Here is a 24631-nt window from a genome sequence, read left to right as displayed (position 1 = left end):
GCTTAGCCACCAAAAATTGGCTACCAGGTGATGAATGTTTTCAGCTATAGCAGTTCATGAAGATAGTTCTACTAAGGCACAGGATGACTGCAGTATTTTAGTGGTAGAGACATTTCATATTTGTGTCACACTGTATTTCCCAAAGAATCCTATTCTAGTTTTGGTTAGCTCTCTTTGTTAGGATGTTACATCAAGCCTAAATTTGCATCTTTGTTCTGAAGTAATGTTACACTGAAGAAATCACAGCTGCTTTAAGTATGAAGTCACATTGTTGAGTAACAGAGATATATATTGTCTTACTTAGTTTACTCAAAAGCATCATGTTGACATTAAAATAAATGTTAAATATAACTTATTCAAATACTTTCACTTAACCAATTTTATTTCATAATGGTTTTTTTAAGGGGGCAGCAGTCGAGGTTAAGTAACTTGCCTCTACATAGCTACAAAGTGTCTGAGGTTGGATTTGAACCCAGGTCCTTCTGACTCCAGGGCCGGTTGATCTATCCACTGCATCACCTAACTTCCCCCTATTGCATAATGTTTTAAATTTTTATCCCAAATGAAACTCAAGGCTTATGACCTTCTAAGGCATCTACAGCCTTAGTTTTTACTAGTTGGAGAGAAAGGTGAGAATTTGAACCTGCTGTGTGCTCTTCTGACCCTAAGTCCCTCTTCACCTGCTTGCTATGGATGGTGGAATGCTCAGGGATTGAGAATTGAGATCATTTTACCTTTCTGGAATATATTCTAGGTTGGGAAGTACTGCTTTATGCAGTCAGGGAATTTTGCATATGAACTAGAAGACATCCTAATAAAATATGAAGCTGTTATACTTCTAGTTATTACTATGCTTTAGTTATTGTTTTTCTTCAATTTAATAGTCATTTATTAAATGCCTACTGTGTCTGAGGTGGGAAAATGGCAAATTCAACACCTTTTTCTCAACGCTCATCCTTGTTGACTTCTTTGTCACTGTTGATTACTCTTTTCTCACTGATACTTCATCTCCTTTTCAAGATTTCCATGACACTACTGTATACTGCTTCTCCTGTCTTTTCTAATTGTTCTTTCACAGTATCTTTTGCTGAATACTTCCTTGTGTGTTTTCACATTTTACAGGTCTAACCTCTCTACTGACATCTGGTTTCCCATTATCTTTTGTCTTTTGAACATTTTAGCCTGGCTGTCCTGTAGACATCTTAAACTCAACATGTCCAAATTTGAACTCGTTGTCTTTCTTCATAAAAGCTCCCCACTTCACAACTTTTCTATTACTCTGGAGGGCACCACCACTCTTGCAGTCACCTAGGCTTGCAACCTGTGAGTCATCTTCTATTCTTCACTTGTACTCACCCTACATATCCAATTTATAGTCAACTGTTGTCATTTCTACCTTTCTGCATACAGAACTAGCACTCTGGTGTGCCCTTAACATTTCATGGCTGAACTATTGCAATAGCTTTTTGGTTGGTTTCTGTGTCTCAAGTGTCTGTCCACTTCAATTTATCTTCCACTTAGCTGACACAAAGATTTTCCTAAAGTACAGGTCTGACCATGGCACTTCTCAGATTCTGATGAATTACTTTTAGGATTAAATGTAAAATCCTGTCTGGCATTTAAAGCTCTGCATAGCCCAACCCCTTCCTCTTTTTCTGCCTTCTTAAACTTTACTCCATTCACATATGGTATGATCACTGACCAACTTGTTTCTTACACATTGGCACTCTGTTTCCTGATTCAGGGCCTTTTCACTGCTATCTCCCATGCCTGGAATAATATTCTTCTTCTTACTTTCACCTTCATCAGACTCAACTTAAATTTCACCTTCTGTAGGAGCTTGTTCCTGGCATTTCTAGTGCCTTCCCTTAGTTTATACTGTGCTTATTTTGTAGGTATGTAGTTATTTGCATGTTGTCTCCCTTTTAGACTGTAAGTTTTCTGAGTACAGGGACCATGTTTTTGCTTTTGTTTTTGTTTCCAGTTCTTATTAGCACAGTGTGTGTCACATGATAAGTGCTTAATAAATGCTTGTTGATTGACTCATTTGACTAGTGAAGAGAGGGATGTATATTTTTATGTATATATATATTTTAATCTATTCAAGGCCATACTTATAATGCCACATTTTTAGTTTGAGAGCTTATTTTTTCCCATTTATACTGTCATCATGTCCAGTTTATTTTCTTTAAAAAATTCTCATGTGTTTCTCAGTTCTTTGTTTCACAATAATGTACCATTGCATTCATGAACCACAGCTTGTTTAGTTATTCTCCAGGTATGACACACATTTGCTCCCCTGCAGTGTGATTCATTAGCCATTAATCAGGAATCCCTTGTTCCCATCATACTTTCCATCTTTTCAGACCTCCTAATCTTGAGTTTTGTTCATCTCAATCCTTACAGCAAGGCAATCCTATTTTGTATTTCTCCTTAATTGATTCTCTATCTTACTTCTCAAGAGAGCTATTTGAGATTGTCTTTGCTCTCCTTAAATAACCCATGCCTTCCCCCCATCCTCTCAGCTAAAGTCTTTGCCTTGTAAACTTGTACTGTCTGGTACTGAAAAAATAAAAGCCATCAATGTTGAGGTCCTTTTTTTCCCCTTCTACATCTTTAAACCCCTTGACATATCCCTATCCTCTGTTTTAATTCAGTGTCATGAAGAGTCCCTTCTTACCAAGTCCTGTCTTTCTACATATACCCTGATAACCCTCACCTTCTAGCAGATTGCCCTCATAGTTTCCTTTTATCTTTCTTATCTTGAGTTTTGCTGATATTTCCTTCCATATTCCCTGTAAACATGCCTGTCTCCATTATTTTTAATATATTTTTATTTTGTAAATATTTCCAAATTACATATGAAATTTAACATGAATTTAAAAAATTTTTTGAGTGCCAAATTTTCTCCCTTTTGCCCCCCCCCACCGCTTCAGAAGGCAAGCAGTATGATATGGATTATGCATGTAAAGTCATGCAAAACATTTCCATATTAGCCATGTTCCCAAAAAAACCACTTAAGTTTAAAAAATATGCTTCAATCTGTACTCAAGACTTCATCAGTTCTCTCAGTGGTGGTGGATAGCTTTCTCGTGGGTCCTTTGGAATTGTCTTGATCAGAGAACTAAGTCTTTTGAAGTTGATTGTCCTTACGGTATTGCTGTTAATGGTGTACACTGTTCTCCTTTTTCTGCTCACTTCACTTTGTATCAGTTCATGTCCTCCATTCTTAAAACAGCCCTCAATAGCTCCTACTATCCCCCTTAAGCTATCATCCTGTCTCTCATCTCTTTCTCAGCTAAACTCCAGAGTCTTTACTCTTTGCTTTCCATTTCCTCTTCTGTCATTTCTCAGTCCTTTGCAGTCTGACTTCTCATCTCTTCATTCATCTCTTTCGAAGTTCCAAATAGTCTCTTAATTGCTAAATCCTATGGCTTTTTCTCTGTCCTCATTCTTTTTGTACTCTGCAACATTTGACCCTGCTCTGTCTGGGTTTTAATGCATTGTTCTCCTCCTGCTTGTTTACTTCTTCCCTGTTTCCTTTTCTGGTTTGTCATTCATTGTTCACATCAGCCCCCACTAATTTTGGCCCTGTCCTGGGCTACCTTCACTTTATATGCACATTCTCTCAGTGATCTCTTTAACTTCCACTGATTTGATTATCATCTCCATGCAGATGTGGCTTTATATCTCTCTCTTAAGCTTCAGTCTCATACCACTAACCACCTATTAGATATTAAAATATTTTTCTTTATAATCTACCTGTCCTGCTGCGTTCCATTCCCCTGCATTGAACAACAAAAAAAACCTAAAAATAAAGTCCTCACTATAAACATGCATAGCCCAGCAAAACTAATTCCCAACTATATGCCAATAAAACTGACAATCTAAATTAAGTGGATGCATATTTACAAAAATATAAATTGCCCAGATTAACAGAATGGGAAGCAGAATACTTAAATAACCATTTCTTGTTTGTTTGTTTGTTTGTTTTTTGGCTAGGCAGTGGGGTTAAGTGACTTGCCCAGGGTCACACAGCTAGTAAGTGTCATGTGCCTGAAGTTGGATTTGAACTCAGGTCCTTCTGAATTCAGGACCCGTGCTCTATCCACTGCGCCACCTAGCTGGCCTTTAAATAACCATTTCTTAGGAAAAGAAATGGAACAAACCATAAATGAACTCCCTAAGGAAAAAAAAAAACCCAGGACCAGGTGAATTTACAAGCCAATTCCACCCAACACTTAAAGACCTTTTAATTACAATACTGTGTAAGCCACTTGAAAAAAGAATAGGTAAATAAGATCTATGAAATTCTTCTATAACAAATGTGGTCTTGATACCTTATCCAAGGAGAGTCAAAACAGAAAAAGAAATATGTAGACCAATTTCCCTAATAGTTACTGATGCAGAAATTTGAAGTAAAATACTAGCAAGAAGATTACAGCAATTTGTCATACAGATCATACATTATGACCAGGATGGATTTGTACCAGGAACGTAGGAAAACTTAGTTGACCATGTTAACAACAGAAGCAACAAAAATCATGAGATCATTTCAATAGATGCAGACAAAAGCTTTTTATAAAATAAAACACCTATTCCTTTTAAAAACATTAGAAGGCATAGGAATAAATGGAGCTTTCTTTAAAATAAAAAACAGTATCTAACTAAAACTAAGAGCAAGCATTATCTATTATGGGGAAAAGTTAGAAGCCTTTCCAGTAAGATCAGGGATGAAGCAATGATATCTTATAACCATTACTATTCAGTATTGTATGGGAAATGCTAGCTATTACAATAAAATAAAAAACAGATTTTGAAGAAATTCTTAAAAGATAAAAAGGAAACAAAACTATCACTTTTTGCAGCTGATATGGTTTATTTAGATAACCCTAGAGAATCAACTAAAAAACTAATTGAAGCAATTTAACAATCTCAGCAGAAATAAACCCATACAAATCATCAGTATTTTAATATATTACTAACAAAACCTGACAGAAAAGAGCTAGAAAGAGAAATTCCATTTAAAATAACTAACAATATAAAACACTTGGGAGTCTACCTGCTAAGACCATACTTTACTAAGGTTAATCTCTCTACCTGTGTTTTCTTTTCTCATTTTCTTCTGATTCCTGTAAGATTTTGTTACTGTGTATCACTTAGCCATCTTTTAAAAAAAAATTTCCTTTTAAGAATTTGGTTGCTGTGCCTTTTGATGAATAGCTATTTTATTTTTAATTCTTTTTTTTTTTTTTGAGGAGGGTGTAAGGTTGTATAGAGGTCTATAGATCTGTCACAACATTGATATCAGAAACGTTCTGGTTCTGAAACTCCCTACACAAATTATATGTTGGCAGTTCACCTGTAACTTAGAGAGTTGCTCTGGGCAATGATTTGTCCATAGTCTCACAGCTGATATGTTTTAGAGGCAGTATTTAAATTTAGGTTTGCTTACTCTAAAGATTGGCACTGTATCCACTATGTCACCCTTCTGCTTTTTTTCATTATCTGCAGTGCCTTAAATCATTATGTGGTGTCCCTTCTCTTTCTTAAGGAATTAGCAAACAAAAGATTGTTATCTGAAATCATGAGGGCAGCCCTTTTTTTAATTCATCCAAAATATAGCAAATTCTATTCTAACCTCTAAGTAAAATTTTATATTTTGTTTCCTAATCAAAGCTGTAATTCACTTCCTTTTTGTTGATGAATTCAATTCGTCAACATTAAATTTGATTTTCCTTTCTGATGTTACCCTCCTCCCCTCCAACCAGTATAAAGTATGATTCTAACACTCCAGACTCATTTCCTGAACTCACAGATAGCTTCCCCCTTTTTGTCCAAACCAAATAGAAAGCCTTTTTTATTTTGTAAAAATCCTCCTTCATCTTTACTCACACCAAAAATAGTTAGGTGTAGGATTCTACTTTTCCTGATTCAATTTTTTATGTATCTTACATTTTATATCTGGAGCCCTGATAGCATTATGTTTAGGAATCATCATCTGTCTCCCTTCCATGTTTAACTTATGTTTTTAACACCTGGTTCTAAGAAATACTTTGTCTCTTAAATGATCTGTTCATGCTTTGTTCCCTTTTCATTGAATTCTTCCTTAGAATTGGCTAGCTTTTTTGGGGCAGCTAGGTGGCATAGTGGATAGAGCACTGGCTTTGGCGTCAGGAGAACCTGAGTTCAAATATGACCTCAGACACTTGATACATACTAGCTGTGTGACCCTGGGTAAGTCACTTAACCCCGATTGCCTTACCAAAGAAAAAAAGAATTGCTAACCTTTTAAAAATTATCCTTACTAGGACTTAAAAGCTGCAGGAGGCTTATATCTTTCGTACAGCATATTAATATTGAATAATCTTTTGTTCTTTACTTCAGTTAAATTTCTTTGTTAAAGTTTCATCTGCTGGGTGTATTTTATGTTAAAGGCTTTCCCTGGATCTGGATTTCTTATCAGGAAAGAAATGACTTCATTGAAGAACCAAAATTTTCTCTGATGGATTGTATTCAGTTTTCTGGGATAGGTGACCTTGGAATAGTGGCTATTTTTTATTTATTTTGGAGTATATTGCATTATAGCTTCTTTTCATTTTTAGCCCTCATTGAGTTGTCTTACTGTGGTTTGAATTGGTGCTTTTTTGTACGCAAATACTTTCCTACTGGTTGTTTTAAGCATCCCCCTCGTAGAGAAACTGGATGTTGGTGACTAGTATCTTGATGATTAGGGTTCTTCTCTGTTGGCATCCTACGAACCTTAATAATTTTTACTATTTTCAGTTTCCAATACTTAGGGCAGGTTTTTTGTTTCGGTTTTTTTTTTTGGTTAATATTCCTGGAATATGGGATATTGATTTTTTTCCCCCAGTTTTTTTTTATAGGAGCTCAAAGATTGTTTTATTGAATTCTGTCATCTAGATCTCTTCCTTTGTTTTCTAGAGTTCTGATGAATGCCTTCTGATGATTTTCTTTTGTCCTGTTTGTTATTCTATCTCTGCATATTTTCCTTCTGCCTAGGTAACTCTGCTCCTCAGGGACCACTATTTCATTTTTCCACTATCTTTTCTAGTTTCTCAGTTCTCAGATTTATCTTCATTACTTCTTTCTTCACTGATCTTATTCCTCTTCTTAGCAATAGAACTACTTTGGAAGTTCTTGTGATATATTACCTGTTCTTGAGGGAATATTATTCCAGCCTTGATTTCTCTTTGTTGGGCTTTTATCTCTGTTTTTTAAAATTATGTTCATTCATTTCATTGGAAATTTCTTATCATTTATCAGTCTTTTGTCAAATTTACTTGGCATATTCTCCCCCCCCCCTTTTTTATTGTTGTCATCATCATTCTTTGGTTTGGGGCTATTTGTCATTTTGAGGTGGTGCAGGAGAACTGGGCGGAGTCTTTGCCACTTGCTCTACCATCTTGTCAGAAGACGTTCCTTCTCTTTTATGAATTAACTCAATCCTAAAAAAGCCTTTTTGTTCACCTTTTTTTTTTAAACCCCTAGGTTTGTCCATATTCTCAAAAGTCAAACAACATGACAAATTTTTAGAAAGATGCTGTTTGGCACTATTAACCATTACCTCTTCCTGGGATAGTCTTTTTTTTTCTTTTCCTCCTTTCCTATTTCTTTGTCTTCCCCCTCCCTTTTTTTTGTTCTTGTTAATTTCTATAATTTAAACTCTCAGATTTATGTAAATGACATCCTTATTGGATCTTTTTTTTCTGGGGTTAAGACCTGCATCCTGCAACTGCCTATAGCACATTTTGACTTGGATTCCTCACTCACATTTCATGTTTTATGTATTTAAAACTAGGTTTACTCTCTTTTTCTAGAAATTGGTTGCTGTACTTTCTTCACTGTTTTAACTCACCCATACCTGCTCTTTTTACTCACCATACTCCTGTTGTTAAAATCTTGGCCCTACCTTTTATTCTCCACCTCATATCCAACCACCCACCAAATTCTATCAATTCTACATCTGGAGTATTGATCAAGATCCACCTTTTTTATTCATGTTATTATTGCCATAGCCACTCATTTGGACAGTGTCATTTCCTCTTTATTCCTAAGCTTTTATTGATGCTTATTGTTATTACATTTCCTTCATTTCGCAATATATCCCTTGTTTTCCCTCTGTCTAGAGCCCCTATAGTAAATAAAAAAAGAAAGATAAAGAAATCAATTTAGTAAAATCAACCAGTTGCTCAACTAAAGCCAACAGTACATGCTGTGTTCTGTTTCTGCAGAGGATGGAGGAAAGTAAATTCTTAAGCTTCTCCATTGGTGCCATTCTAGGTCATTATATTAATGCTCCTCAGTTTTGATTTTTTAAAAAAATTGTTATACTGTTTTCCTGTCTGTTTTTATGTTACTTTGTTTCCTTTTATGTCTTCTCAGACCTTCCTGTAATCTTCATATCTATTGTTTCTTATTGTGAAGTAGTATTGTATTTTATTTATGTTCTACATATTATTTAGCTCCAGTCAGTAGGCATCTACTTTGTTTTTAGTTCTTTGCTACAACAAAAAGTGGTCTTAGTAGGTTTTCCTATTTCTTCTACTTCAGTGGCATCTAGAAACTTTTCTTCCTTATGCATAGATAGGAGTTTATCACTATTATTCAAACCTTTCAGTGATTCCTTATCACCTACCAAGTAAAGGCTACACTCTTTAACCTGGCATTCAAAGCCATCCTCAATCTGTTCAAAAAAGGCATCGTTGAAGATTTGTATGATTACAAAAGGAGGTGTGCCATTCATAGATTCATGGTGGGGGTTAATGGATGAATAGCCCAAGTTCTGCATTAATGCTCCCTGGGGTATTTAAACAAACAAAACAAATCCTTCAGAGCACTAAGAAAGGCCTCAAGTATGTTGGTTCATTTAATCTTTATCTACCACCCAATCAGAATCCTGATAGTTGTCTGCTAGGACAGTGTCCTCAAGGACACTTCCTTTTGAGTTCAGTGCCTGGCTCACATTCTCTTTTTCCGACTTCTGTCTTTATACTAGGAGACTTTGATATACATATTTGTTATTCTCTCAAATGCCCTCATCTCACAGTTCCTCAGCTTACTTATCTCACATGAACTACTTCTGCAACCTACTTTAGCCACCCACAAAGATGGTTGGTCATACTCTTGATCTTGCCATCATCCACAAATGTACCATTTCTATCTGTGAACTCTGGAAATTCTCTTATCTGTTCATAGTCTATTGTCATTTTACTTTTCTTTCTTCCTTGCAAGCCCAAACCCTATTTTTTGTTCTCATTGGGACCTACAATTATTCGATGACTCCTTCTCAAGCTATCACTTCTGCAGTAACTACACTTTCTTCACTTCCCCATATTTACCCTTAATGAATTATTTTGACTCTATGCCTTCCTCTTGAGTCCTTTGTCCTCTTATTGTATCAATGATTTTGCTCTTCCAAGTGTGAGGCTTTGGTCACTTCCACTAACCACTGCCTTTGCCTCCTACACATGTTTTGTTGAATGAAGCTGGAGAAAATCATGAAACTGTGTGATTGTGTCCACTACAAAATACTACTTAATTTCACCTGGGTTCTCACTATGGCAAGGCAGTTTTTTTACACTTCCCTAATTAACTAATTATCCCACTCACCGCAGCTGCTCTCTCAGCCCTTTTTATCCCTCTTCACATTTCCCATCTTTTTTCCTTCTTCTCAGCTGAGAATCTTACCACATATTTTACTGAAAAAATTGAGGCCATTTTCTGAGCTCTCCCTCTTTTCTTCTCCTGATCTCACATCACCCAGATGTTTTCTGCCACTGTCTCCTCCCTCCCATGCTGTCATGAAGAAGTGGCCCTCATCCTTACTATGGCTAACCCTGTCTATATGCACAAGGGATCACATTCCATTCCATCTCAAGCAGATTACCCCCTTCATCATCCTCACCCTCTCAATCATCTTTAATCTTTCCTTGTCTACTGGCTGCCACCCTACTGCATACAAACATGTCCATGTCTCCTTTATCCTCAGAAAGCTCTAACTTGATTCATTCTTGCTAGCTATTGTTCCATCTCTTCTCCTTTTTGAGACTAAACTCTTTGTGGAGACTGTTTATAACCAATGCCTCCACTTCCTTTCCTCTTGTTCTCTTTTTAACTCTCTTCAGTGTGGCTTGCAACCTCATGCAACTGAAACTGCTTTACCCAAAGTTACCAATAATTTCTTGGTTACCAAAAATCTAATAGCCTTTTGAATCCTCATCTTTTTTAAACCTCTACAGCTTTTGCGACTGTGAGTTACCCCCTTTCTACCTTCTTCTTACTAGGTTTTTGTGATACTACTGTATCCTGGTTTTCCTACTTATCTGAATGCTCCTTCTCAGCCTACTTTGCTGGATCTTTGTCCAGGTCATGCCTGCTAAAAGTAGGTATCCCCAAGTATTCCATCCTGGTCCCTCTTCTCTTCTCCCACTATACTGTTTTTCTTGATGATTTTTATCAGCTTCTGTGGATTCAGTTATCATCTCTGTACTGATGATTCTCAGATCTACGTATCCAGATTTAACCTCCTAACTTGTAACACCAACTTCATATTAGGCATCTCAAACTGAGTGTCCCATAGACATGCCCCAAACTGAACTAATTATATTTCCTCTTAAAACCTCCCTGTCCTCCTAGTCACCCAGACTCATAACCTAAGTATTTTCTGTGACTCTTCACTTTCACGACCCATATCCAATCTAGTGCCAATTTCTGTCAATTTTACTTTCTTAACATACACAATGTTTTGTCTTCTTAACATTATCTTGCTCCCTTCTTTCTCTTCTGATACTGCCACCATCTTGGTGCAAGTCCTCATCTCTTCCTCTCCAAACTGTTGCAATAGCCTAGTTGGTTTCCCTTCTTCTAGTCTCTCCCAGCTCTAGTCCATCCTGCACTGGACTATCAGTCAAATTACTCTTCCTATAGCATCCGTCTGACCTTTACAACCTGGCCACCTCCTACCTCTCCAGTCTTATTATACCTTACTTTTTCCCTGCATATTCCTCTGATCTATTTGAGTTAATTTGTGCTTTTTGTTGTGAGTGGAAAAGAATAAAAAAACATTTAATTTCCTTTTGTGTACCAGGCATACTATGCCAAGTAATTTACAAATATTATCTTATTTGATCTTCACAATAAGCCTAGAAGTAGTCACTGTTATTATGCCCATTTTACATTTGAGGAGACTGAGGCAAACAGACATTAAATGACTTGCCCAGTCTCAGGATAGATTTGAACTTGTCTTCCTGACTCCGGGCCCAGTGCTTTACACACATAAGGATCTCCCCAGGTGACAGTGTCTCTCCTTACTCCAAAAAAAAAAAAATCATCTCATATTTTCTCTCTCTCCACACACACACACACACACACACACACACACACACGTATATAAAATATATATGCACATATGTGTGTATATATGTATTTCTGAGAGGATAATCTTGATTAATACTGTTTAAATACTCTATCTTAAATATTTCATTTTTTGAAAAGTTCACAGAATGTTTTTTGTTGTTGTTTTGTTTGTTTTTGTTTACAGTTTTCAGTTAGTGAAGATGTAGGCAAAAATGAGCAGCTCTTACCTTTCCATGTTAGAATCTTAGAGATAGGTGATCTAGTCACTGCCCTCATTTTATGTATGTGGAACCTGTGACCAAGAATAACTTGCCTAAATTTATTCTATTGCACAGAGCCAGGACTAGGAGGAAAACTGATTCCTAGCTTGTTAATTTTTGTATTATACTATAATGCTACCTATCCCCTCCCTAAAATGTGGGACTATACATTTTATATGTATATCAACAAGTCAGTCAATCGCCATTTATTATGTGTATTAGTATACATATATATCTAACAGACTTTATACACACATATGTAGGGGTGTGTGTATATACATATACATATACATGTACATATACATTTGTGTGTGTATATATACATACATGTGCCCCTACCTGTGCCTATACTTATTATTGGAGGAGAGGTGAAAGGCAAGGGAAGAAAATATATCTAAATTAGCATTATAAAACCAGAACCTTTGTATAACCCATAGAGCCAGTGGTTGTCTTATTACATGATGCTGGTTTATATAATAGAAACTATAGTGTTTTGTTATTTCTAGAAATAGATTATTGACTTGCCATTTTTTCCCAGTGAACTTGAAGATGATTTGCTTGGAGAAGATTTGCTGTCTGGCAAAAAGGTAAGAAACAAGTGTTCTTTTTGAAAATGAGTCCTTGAAGTTTAGCTTCTTTTAAATAATGAGAATCAGTGTGCTGTAAGAATAGAGGGTTGACCTTGGAGTCAGAAAGGTATCTTTGCTCCATGATAGCTGTGTGATTCTGGGCAGGTCATTGATCTCCTCCTTTGTGTCATAGAGAGCTCAGTACTCTGAGTTACAGAACAATTACCTAATTTGTTAAAGGGTTGTTAAAGGGAGTTCAGTCACTGGGAGCTCCCTACCCTGATGAAATCACAGATCTGGACCCCCTTTCCCCTAAACAAAACAAACCCCCTCAAGTCATACTGTAATAATGTATATAAAACATGCCTTCATGAAAAACTATTTGTAAAACTAAATTTGGAGTATTAACTAACTTCATTTTTTGAAAAGGTTACTAGAATGATAAGGGATATTCCTTTGATATTGAAAAACCCCAGCAAAGCATTTGACAATGTCTTTCACTGTACCATACTTTCAGGCAAAATGAATATCTTTATCCTCATGTGTGATAGCATATAGATTTGGAACTGGGTGAACAAGGAGTTATAAAATATCCAGCTTTGCACATTTGACTCTCAAATGGACCCTGATCCTTCTTGTGAATCCTGCTTCTTCCTATATCTTGAACTGTTTACTGTATGTTCTGTTGGCATCCTAAACTCAAATGTTCGGGATCCCAAAACAAATATTCTTATCTCCCTGAAACTTAACCTATTTCTTTTGAGGGGATCATCATTTTTCCAGTTACTCATGTTCATATCTTCAGTTCCTTATTATCTTTGTCTTTTTTCCTCACCCTCTTCTTCAGTTTCTAAGGACTATACCTTATCGATGTAGTAACCTTGTCAAAAAATGAAATTAGTATCATCTTGCATAATTTGCTCCTGATGAACCCATGCTGGCTTTGAGTGAACATTGCCTTCTTTTCTGAATATTCACAGACAATCTCTTTTGTAATATATTCTGAACATTTTGATGGGAAATCGTTCTAATACAAATGGAAGAAGGCAACAGATAAGGAGGGTAAAACTCCTGAATGTTAGAGATGTTCCAAAACAATTGAGTTCTTACCTCATAACAACCATTTGCTTAGTCTTGTCTTCTACTTGTGTAATCTTTGGAACCCTCTCCAGTCATACAGTTACTATCCTAGTTCAGATCCTTATCATTCTTGGCTGGACTATTTAAATAACTTGTTATTTGATTTCTCTGTTTCAAGTTTTTCCCATCTATAATCTGTCTTCCACAATGTTACAAAATAATCTTAAGGGCATTTCCCTTTTCAAAAACATTGGGTTACTGCCTGTTATTTAAGACACTCCAAATCTGGCTTCAACTGGCTTTTTCAGCCCCATTTATATTATTGCCTCACACAGTCCTGAAATATACTTTCCTGATCACCTCACCGTGTTTTAGAATCCTTATCTCCCTTTTAGGCTCACCTATCAAGTACAACTTCCTGTAAGCTTTCTTAATCTCCTTGTTTTTCTCCACCACTTTCCAAACTCTCTCCTCCCCTCCTTCAAGTTAGGTTGTGCCACATGTATTTGTGTATGTGCTTAGTCTCTTAAGTAAAAATTAAAGCATAATAAGAACAAGGACTGTTTCATTTGTTTTTGTATCCCAAGTGAGTAGGCAGTTTCTTGTACATGGGATAATAATTTTTGAATAGGTTTGAATTCCAACTTAATGTCTCAATTTTTAGCTTTCTCTGAAACTTAGAAATTTGTCTAGGCATTTGTCTAGCTGGCATACTATATAGAGGTATTTTCATGCTGTGAAAAGTGCGCTAGATCTGATATCAGAGGTCCTGGGTTTATGTTATTCAAGCACTGCCACTTAGTGTTCTTGGGAAAGTTACTTGACTGAAAATAAGGGTCTCATTTCCTCATGCTTAAAATGAAGGGATTAGACCTGATGACTTCAATTCTAAATCAGTGGTCCTGCGATTTATATACCTAGATGCCATGTTTTAATTGCAAAAAATTAAGAACAATGTAATTATTATAAATTGGTCATTCTTGTAATATTTCTTTATAGAAAGGACAAATATTAATAAAAAATTTTCCGTCCAGAATCAGTCAGACTTGTCAGATGAAGAACTGAATGATGATCTTTTGCAGAGCGATAATGAAGATGAACTAAATTTCAGGTACCTTACTAAACTTAGTTTTCTACATTTTCGTTTAGCTTGAATGAAGAAAAGATTATATGTGTTTGTATGTATACATACATTATATACTTAAAACTGCATGACATGTATTTATATACTTAAAACTATATTTGAAGGATTTGTTCAGATGATTGTGTCTAGATGATCATTTTTTTATTTATATATTCTCTAACGTATATGTATAGTCTATGTATATTCATGTCTATATATTACATCTAAAGTATTATTTTAAAAAACTAATGAAATTGTCATGTTGAGTTGCTTTTTTGGGATATTGAATGAGGATCAATAAATTTATGAAATTTTAAAAAATATATGTAAAATACTATTGTTATAACCGTTTAATGTAAATTGTGGCTAATGAACTATGGTGATTCTCTTTTAACGCCTTTGTTCATTATCTTAGTTTTATTTCAAGAATGAACATTTTGGAAATGTTCCTTTGGATTCGTAATTTGTTTTATTATGGTCCTTGTTATCTTGGAATCTCCTTTTTTAATTTGTTGAAATACTTTCTAAGTATCTATGAGAAATTGAATTATTAGTATGCTTTAGTGAAATGAGTAATTGATTATTTACTGCCTTGTTATTAAATTTTTAAAGGAAAATCTTTGGGAAGGAATTTGATGTTCAGTTCCTAATATAGAAGAGTAAATCTGGAATTTGTTATAGTCCTCTGTGTTTTTGTTAATTTTTGTCATCATGAGTGTATTTTAAACCATACTTAACTGATTGCTTGAGTATTAACATGTTGTGTTTTTTCAAGCCAAGTTACTTTTTCTCTGAATTTTTCTGTTGTCAGAATTTTCATTGTTTAAGTGGTATGTCAGGTCATCATGTGAGTTAAAGTTATTCATATTTTTAAAGTATTGACTTATTTATAGGATTTTTTGAATTTGAAATTTGCTTTTTTTCCCTGCCTTAATTACTTGATGTTTATCTTTCATGATTCTTTGCATAAAATGATTATTTTGTGCTTGTAATAATTTTCTCATCACAATGTTGAATGAAATGAACTGATTTTCTGGGCTGAAGATTATCTTACTATTTTTAACTTTGGACATGCTCAGAAATTCCTTTTATTATAGGTAAGTTCTAAAACACTTGAAAGTTTGTAATAATAGATACATTATAATAGAGAATTAGTTACTATGTAAATCCTACGTTTAAAAAATTATAGTCAGAAGCATTTAAAATAAAAATGTTTATTTCTGTTAATAGAATATATGTGTATATAGTTTTAAATTTCAAAAACACTTGAAAACAGATATAGTTCCAACAGTTTTCCTGAGTTTTTATTCTGAAAAGTTGAAATTGCATTTAGTTTTTCCAGCTACCACTAAGGATTTTTGCCTTCTGGTTGATTTGATTATCTTGATCAATGATAAACAGAGAGGGGGGGAGGGGAAGGGAGAGAGAGAGAGAGAGAGAGAGAGAGAGAGAGAGAGAGAGATGGGTTTATTGAAATGAATTATAAAATGTGTAAAACGTTATTTTAGGTCATTGCTTAAGGAAATATTAATCATTTGCATATTCATTGTATTAAATTCTCACTAGCTATGGTTTAAATCTTTGTAACAAATAATTGATAAGATTTTTGTGTTAGTGTCTAAGGTTCATTTTGTGTATGTTTGTCCACTCTAGTTCTCAGGGTGTCACAATTAGTCTTAACACTACATCTGGCATGGTTACATCATTTGAACTCTCCGACAATACTAATGATCAATCTGTAGAACATGAATCGGAATATGAACAAGGAGAGGATGAAATGATTTATCACAAATCTGATGGATCTGAATTGTATCCTCAAGACTATACTGAAGAAGAGCAGTATGAAGGCCATGATGCTGAGTTGACAGAAGACCAAATAGAATATGTTGAAGAACAGGGGGAGGAAGAAATTGACAATGATGAAGTGCTAGACATTGAAATCAATGAACCTCTAGATGAATTTCCAGTGAGTCTTTTTCTTTTGTACCTCCAAAGATAACATTTCTTTCCTTGCATAGGTTTTTAGACTGATTTGAAATCTATTTACTTCCCTTGGGAGAGAGGGAAATTAGACCTATTATCACTGTCTGCCAGTTTCTTTATCTAGGCTATGACAAAGTTTGTGTTGACAGCTTGTTTGCCGGTAGGTAATGCTTCTTTGTCATTCTGGAAAGCTGCTGAGAATCATGACCTTGAGGATTGTGTCCATAAGGAAGAAAACAGCTTTGTGTGGTGGAGATACACTGCCAATTGTTAGAAGTACTTAATGCAAAAGCTTTTATCCAGGCTTTAGACAAGATCTGATAAAGTCCTTCGAAGGTGAAAAGATTATTGACCTGCTAAAGACATCTTTAAGGTGCTAATATTCCAAAGTGATTGATGTCCTGCTCATTCATCTTTTTTGTAACTGAGAACTGTCTAAAACAGAATAAAGTGATCGGAGGTTAGTTTAGAGAATGTCACACACATAATTTGTTATCTGTAATCAAGGTGGCAGAGATTGTGTTGATTTTAATTTTGGGAAAAGAAATACTGGTGGTTTTTTCTGTTCATATCATATGTCTTAGTGAGGTTTCAAGGGAGAAATGTCTAAATAAACAGTTATATGAAGTTTAATGTGAAAAACAATGATCATATTTGTAATAGAATTTTACTTATTTCAGGTACTGCAGAAGTGGTCATTTAGTCCATTCCTATGTCTTCCGATAGTATTGAATTAGAATTGTTTAGGCCTAACCTGAGTTTTAAAAGAAATTATGGGTAATTTTATTGTGTCAAGGTGGTATAGCCTATATATTTTGAATAATTATTTAATTTTTGACTCTTAATGTGAACACCTGCATGTATTAAGGTTTACCTGTCTTTACACAATGGTTGTTTTAATGATGAAACCCCAAAATGTTAGCTGGGTATGCATTGAGGAGGGGAAGGGAGAAAGGGAAAAGATGATAGAGTAGTGATAGTGGGGATAGTCAGATTGGTTGTTTGAGGGAGTAAGAGGTTGTTGCTGATGAATGAGGGATGATGGGTAGAGGGAAAGGAAGTAGGATTGCTCTTCAGGGTGGTGGGATCATCTGCAATATCATTTTCTGGGCATCTGGATCTCTTTTTGGTTTTATGATGATTGATTCCTTTACCTTCTCTCTGTTCCCCCTCCCCCCGCCCCAATCTCTGCTTCAGAACTCCTCCTGACTAGTCAGCTTTCCATATGGCTTACTCCTCTTCTGTCATTGACCATCTAGCTCTGCCACTGTCATCAAGACACCTTTTCCCTTTCCTGAGTACCTAAAGGAAGCTAGCCTTGATTTTTTTTCTGTACCTGTAGTCATAGCTCCTGGATTGGAGTTTAGAAACTGTGGTAGGAGTATCCAAAGTACCTTGTGGAGTGCATCCTTTTTAATTGTTTTCTTAATTGGAAGAAGGAAGAGAGCTGTGATTTTAACTCTGAGATCTGTTTAATGTGCTAAATTATTTTTATTTAGTGACGATTTGACTGAGTTTCTTCGTCTGTAAAATGAGGGAGTTATGCTAGACCAATGATTCTTAACCATAACCTTTTTTTTTTGGGTCTGGGCAAGCCTGTAGACCCCTTCTCAGAATAGCGTTTCTCGTCTACATTCAAAATTGAAGGAAATGCTAAGTGTCAATTAGAGGTTAGTAAAAATAAAAATCAAGTTTTTTCCCAACCAAATTCACTGACTTTCTTCCCTTCTCCCAAACTCGTTCCACATGCCTAGGTTAAAAACCTATGTAGATAATATCTACGGTCCATTTCCAGCTCTAAAATTCTGTAATTCTCTTCAGGGAAAGACAGAATTCTCAAATTTAGTATAACTTTCTCACCTGCATCCCAACAGAGTTTGCTGTAAAAGGAATTTATATAAGGTGAATTATTTTAGCATAAGATCTGAAGTCTTGGCAATAAAATTGTCATAAGATCCTATGTAAAATAATAAAATTTGAAGTGTCAGGCAATTTAGCTGATTTAGCTGATTCTTTCAGATTAACCTCAGAGTACCCTAACATTTTGATTTTAATTTTATGTACATTGTAATTTTTTTAAAAATGGACTTTCTGTTTTTTTTTTTTGGTATGGAAGTTCATGATAGTATACCAGACTTAGGAGTGAAATATGTGCACTGCTTAGCAATGGAAATAACCTGGTTGGGGAAGGGTGTGTGTGTGAAGTACTGTCTTATAGTAATAAAGAAAATTAATAATAGTTTTTTTTCTATTAAATGATGCCATCATTAGGTATGGTTTGCATGACAAAAACAGTGTTGGTTCTGCTACTGAAGTGTTGTTTATTTTAGACATTTGCCAAGTTCTGGGGGCCATAAAATCAGGAGAAGCTTGACACCAAGCATTTAGGACAAGATGGAGGCACAAGATCATCAAAATTTGCAAAAGTTTGGGTCTACTATTAATCAGAATCAATTTGTGACTTATAATTTATCTTTTGGTTTTTTGTGGAATAGGTGTAGTAATTACATTTATTAGTAAATGGGCATGGTGGTTAGGTTTTCTGATCTTTTGCACATGAAATTTATTTAGGACCTCAATTGATATTAGCATGATATTTCAGGAAAACAAATGAACTGTATGTGACATTTTAGATGTAGAGAGTATTGGATTTTTATTTTATTGTGTTGTATTTGTGGAGCACCCAGTTAATTGAACTATATTCCTTTATGTCTTTGGTTAAAAATTTAATTTTACATAGTTCATAGTCTGGATTTAGTTGCAGTCCTGCGATAGCACTAGTCATGAGTAACATCTAGTGGTATCCATTGTGATTAATTGGATGACGTTAGTATTTTTTGGAAAGTGAAAAGGAAAATGAAAAACTGTGAAGCAGTCCTGGAGATAGAAGGAAGAATTCTGTTACATCAAGTACATTTATTTTCAATGTTGAATAACAGGACTATGACCAGTATTAGATAGAACTAGTTCTCAGTTATTCAAGGACTGATTGCTTAGTTAACATCTTATTTAGATTTTTTACCTTTTCTCTCCTGTTATCTACGTTTATGTCATTTTGCTGTTCATTGAAGAGTGGCTAGGGATACCAAAGAGATTCACCACCCCAGGGAATGTGAAAGGGCAGATAGAAAAGAGTACAAGTAAAATATGCCCATTTTGTTTGTATAATTATCAGTTCTGATAAAAAAAAAAGGGAGAATGTGAGTTGAAACTAATGGCTAAAATGGGCATAAAACTTTGCACATAGTAGGCTTTTAATGAATGCTTGTTGAACAGAATTGAATTTGTAGACTTGGATTATATTTATACAGGCAATTGAAAGTTGACCTCTAGTTGTCTTAATTTTTTTTTCATTTCTCTCTGATAGCACACAGATGCTTTTGTTTAAATAGAAAGAACTGACTCTTTCCCTTAGCATTGGACATGGAAGAAAAAACATGAATTGTTAAACAGGGTAGTCTGGATGTAAAAGCTATAATATTAATTCGAAACTCAGTATTTAGGCAGCATGATATTCCTCTCTTTTGCTACGTCGGCATTGCAGTTACACTGCTTGAGCTTGGCTCCAAGTACATTATCCCCCGAAAAGTTTACTGGAATGACAGCATGATTCGTGATGATAACGTGTTTAAAAAAAAAAGATGCGTGAGAAAAACTTTTCTCTTTAATGGCTATTAGGATGAAGAATACATGCAGTCTTATGGTGGGCCGCAAGGAATGCAAGAGCAAGACTATGTGGCTGAAGATGAATTAGAGGAGATGGCTGATTCCCAAGCCGCTCCTGAATCTGAAGAGGTATTTTATTCATCTTTTAAGAAGGTCAAAGAGTTGCTCGTTGTTCAGACAATGTGAAAGTAAAAATAAAAACTTCTGTTTAGGATTAGTAGGAAAAAAAATGCAAATAACAGTTAAAAAAAGAGTCTTAGTCATCTGTGGAGCCTTCCAGAAATTAATTCTGATGGCTGACATTTTGAAAACTAAGAGTTAAATTTTAGTGCCTGAGTATTTTACTCAGCTTTTGAAAAACCTAAAATAACTTTAACAACTTGCCGTATAACTTCAGTGCCTTCTTAAAGCATAATTTAATCTTTCATTGATTATTCAGGATCATTATTCTGTTAATAGTGATCCCGTAGATTGTAGATGGTGTGAAACATTGGCTACATGGATACTAACCTCTTCAGTATCCCTGGAACTTTTTTATTGTGAGAAAGAAAAAGCCACAGAATTATTTTGTAGCCTCATATGATTATAGGATCATGGTAACTTATCTATCATACCTAGTTTTCTAAGGCCATGAGTCTTTTTTAACCAAAGCCATCCAAAAATATCTGTTGATCGTATATTCAGCCTGTTCATTTATCACCAGGTCCTTTCTGTCTTTTCAGGTAGAGTCGTTTACCCAAAGCCAGAGTCCTAGGTGATTTAATACAGCCAGGTGCATTAAATGACATTGCTCCACAGTTTAGGTGACTCATTTTGCAAAGAATTTGGACAGCTATCACCTTTTAATCTCTGACATCATACATGTAGGGGGTAGATATATGTATTGTCTCTTTGTTCCTCTCATTCTCCCCCAACCTGTGATGAGCTGCCTCTCTGCAATTTGTAGTTTGAGAGAATTGTTTGGAGGCCCTGAAGGGGTTGAGTGACTCACCATGACCATATAGATAGTATGTCAGAGAGAGCACTTCAACCCAGGTCTTTCTAACTATAGGGTCAGCCGTATCCATTGTGCCATGATGCCTCTAGTATACAATTTGCTTTAATTTAAGTTGGATGCCTTCTGTTTTTCACACCACATTTCATTTCTCCATATTTACTTTACTTGATTAACCCAATCCTCCAAATTGAACCCTTTCTTTAACAAAGAAAAACAGATAAGCAAAACTAGAGTAGGCAAGGAAGTATGAAAGCATATGCAGCAGTCCTTACCCATAGTTCTCCATCGTTGTATCAAAAGAAGATGTGTTTCCAGGTGTGTTTCATCACCTGGAAAAAATGAACTGGCAACAAAAATTAAGAATTTGCTCTTTAGGGCTAACCAGCCATCACTAGTGCCCTTGAAGGCATGGTGTTTCTGTTCCATACATATGCTGAGAGGCTGGGCATGAAACAGCAGTGTGTTACAGTAAAGGCATGCCAGCCATTGGCTGCTAGTATTGGCAGTCTGAGTGGTGGTGTATTAGAGTATATAACACTGTGGAAAGACTGTATTATAATACAACAGGATGCTATATAGCCTTTACGGCATTGTATTCACAAGCAGCGCACCATAGCTAGATGCTTTATTAGGATGCCGTGTGGTTTTGATAAACCTTTCGGTGAAAGGTAAAGGACAGAATTGTAAGAAGATTATGATCAACTTAAGAGAAAGAGAACATTTATATTTGTACATGACTTAGAAAAGGACAAGCACAGAAGAATGTTGATGGATTACTGTGTAATTTTTTTTCACCCTCTTTTTTCTGAGTAGCAAATAATGAACATTTCTTTCCTCAGTAGAAAGGGTGGGGGGAACTGCCCCCAAGTAAAGTTGCGTACATACCTTTACTTTAGTCTTTATCCTTTTAACAAACTTAGCTCAAATGCTTTCACTTTCTGGAAGCGTTCCCTCAATCCCTGACAACTTCCCATCCCTACCTACCAAGTTTTCTTAATTATCTTTCTCTTTTTTGACCGTCCCTAGCAGCATCCCTACCTCTCTCCTTGTGTTCTCTCTCCCTCAAGCACTTTTCCTCTGTTAGTTTGTGCTGACACACAATTGGGTAGGTGTTTTGGATCATCCAACTACACTACAAATTCCATTACAATTTAGCAACCATTAAGTGCCTACAGTGTGCAGGGCACTTTGCTAGGTGATGAAAATACAAAGGAGCTTCTTTCTACTTTTCTATAGCTATCACTGACTCTTGGTACTTTACTGTAATATTTAGAACAGTGCTTTGCATATAGTAGATGCTTAATCTATTTTAAGTGAATTAATGAATGTTCACAGTTACTCTAAGTACTTTTGGAAATAGAAAAGAAACATAAAATGCTTTTTATGGTTTTTCTGTGCTTATTGCTGGTCATAGTTTAGGGTGGTGGCTTGCTGTTGGACTTTGGTATTAGGCTGACCCTCATCTTTTAAGGAAACTTTGTATATGTTACTGGTAGTCTTAATGCTCTGCACTCACTTGCATTTTTGGTGTCTACAGTTCTTTTGTCTGTATACTTGAATGTCTGTCATGTAACACTGATAATTCATCTTTTGTGTTCTACCTGAACTAGTGACCACAGTTTCTTTAATAGATTTAGTAGTCATTGATGCTCTTCGTATTACTTTTCTGAAGCATGGAATTTAACTTAGAATTTCAGACACTAGCAATGTAACTTGTTTGCATTAAGAATCAATCACCAAGCTGAGGGAGAGGGAGAGACAGAAGGAGAGGGAGAAAGAGAGGTGTGGTAATAGACAGCTGGCCTCAAAGCCAGGAGTCCTGGGTTCTAGACCAGCTTCTCACACTTTTTTTTGGTGACCCTGGACAAGTTACTTAACTTTTCAGGGCTTTAGACAATTCTGGACATTGTAAAGTTGCAGAGAAGGTGCTTATTTGCATTGGTTGAGCAGGTTACTTCACCTGGCAATTCCCTGTACCAGTGAAATCACAGGTCCAGGCTATATTCCTATAGCTATATGTACAGAGGTGGTGGAATTATAACCTTTAAACAGGACGTGTATTTTTTTATACTACTATGTTTATTTTTAAAAATTTCTTTAAAGAAACTTAAAAAAACCTTTCAGATACACCCCTTAGGTAAAGTAGTATAACTTATTCCTGGATGATACTTTTTTTCCACAGCAATACCTTTCATATGCCTTCAACTTTAGTTTTTCATCTCCTAATTTCTGTTCTGGAAGAAGTAAATGATAAATGAAATTCCGTTTTGCAGATTGGAAATTGAAAAATGGAATCTAAGTGTTTTGTTGGATTTGAGTGAGTTCTTTTTCCTTATGGACTTGACTTTCATGGTTAAAGCAGCACTTCTCAACCTTTTTATGGTCATCACCTAAAAAGCTTCAAATACCGTATTTAGAAATTAATTTAAACTAAGTGATATTTAAGATACCTTAGTTGTTGGAACACCTTCAGTGAGTTTTCCTAAAAACCAAGCAGTGAGCATTTATTAAGTTCCTACTATGTGCTTGCTAGATACTTGGCTGGGTTCTGGGGCTACAGATGCAAAAGTGGAAGTGTTCCCATACTCCAAGGAGGTTATATTCCGTTAGAAACTTTAAAACTGTATTCTGCTTTTAAAGCTTATTTTCCTTTTCAAAATGTAGCTCCAGTTCACCGTGTCTTAATCTTCCCAGGGCATCTCCTTTTCCTTGTTGGAACCAAATTCTTCTTTGTCTTAGTGTAGGGCTTTTAATAATTTTTTTATATGGCTTCATCTGAAGACCAGTTGAAATGTCTAAATGCCTCGTGCTAGAATCATAGTTCGGCTACTTTTAAGTCTAGGCATTAACATTCACTCTTACTTTGCTTCATTTAGTGTTGGTGTGACTAAGGCTTAAAGAAGCTTGGTTCTTAAAAAAGCTGGCGACCTCTGACTCAGTCAGAGGAATCCTGGGTTCTAGTCCGGAATCTGTCACCTACTACCATGGTAACACATGTAAATGGGCTTCACATGTATGGGGACATATTACACCCACGGAAAGCCTCTGACTCTGCAGCCCTGTCATATCTGCCTACTGGTGAGGTCATGGCATTATGCTTCCTGGGCATGGGGGGAGGGGGAACGTTTTGCCAGGTGTGTTGCTTCACTTTGATCTCAAGTGGTCACCAATGGGTTGTGCAGAATGCTGGGAATGGGCAATTAACCAATGGCTGTATCGAGTAATGACTACTTTGACTAATGTTTTCATGGTGAATAGGGGATATCTTGAGGAGAATGGCAGCATCGAGGACAGGTTTATTAGTATAGGTTCAAACTCTTCATGTGCATAGACTGAAGAGAAGACTTGAGAGAAGGATGATAAGAATAATAATAATAGTAGCTAGGATATATAGTAGTTTAAGATTTGCAAAACACTTTACAAATAATAACCATTTTATCCTCATAGTAACCTTGGGAGGTAAGTGGTATTATTACCTCCATTGTACAGATGAAGCAGATAGGTTAAGTGACTTGCCAAGGTCACCTAGCTAGTAATTATCTGAGACCAGGTTTGAACTCTGGTCTTCCTGACT

The 24631-nt window shown here is 35.7% G+C and overlaps 1 protein-coding gene across 1 annotated transcript in view; it reads left to right on the top strand.

Annotated features, from left to right (window-relative positions):
- The window catches only part of RBM33 (RNA binding motif protein 33), a 179132-nt gene that overhangs the window by 20715 nt on the left and 133786 nt on the right, over nucleotides 1-24631 (top strand). Inside the window, 3 exon segments of the mRNA XM_021009622.2 lie at nucleotides 12178-12226; nucleotides 14323-14399; nucleotides 16065-16377. Of these exon segments, the coding sequence (XP_020865281.1) occupies nucleotides 12178-12226; nucleotides 14323-14399; nucleotides 16065-16377 (439 nt within the window).

The sequence above is a fragment of the Phascolarctos cinereus genome, unplaced genomic scaffold (assembly GCF_003287225.1).
Source record: "Phascolarctos cinereus isolate Bilbo 61053 unplaced genomic scaffold, phaCin_HiC Scaffold_1;HRSCAF=81, whole genome shotgun sequence".
Classification (NCBI taxonomy): domain Eukaryota; kingdom Metazoa; phylum Chordata; class Mammalia; order Diprotodontia; family Phascolarctidae; genus Phascolarctos; species Phascolarctos cinereus.
This window is presented reverse-complemented; position numbering and strand designations above follow the sequence as displayed.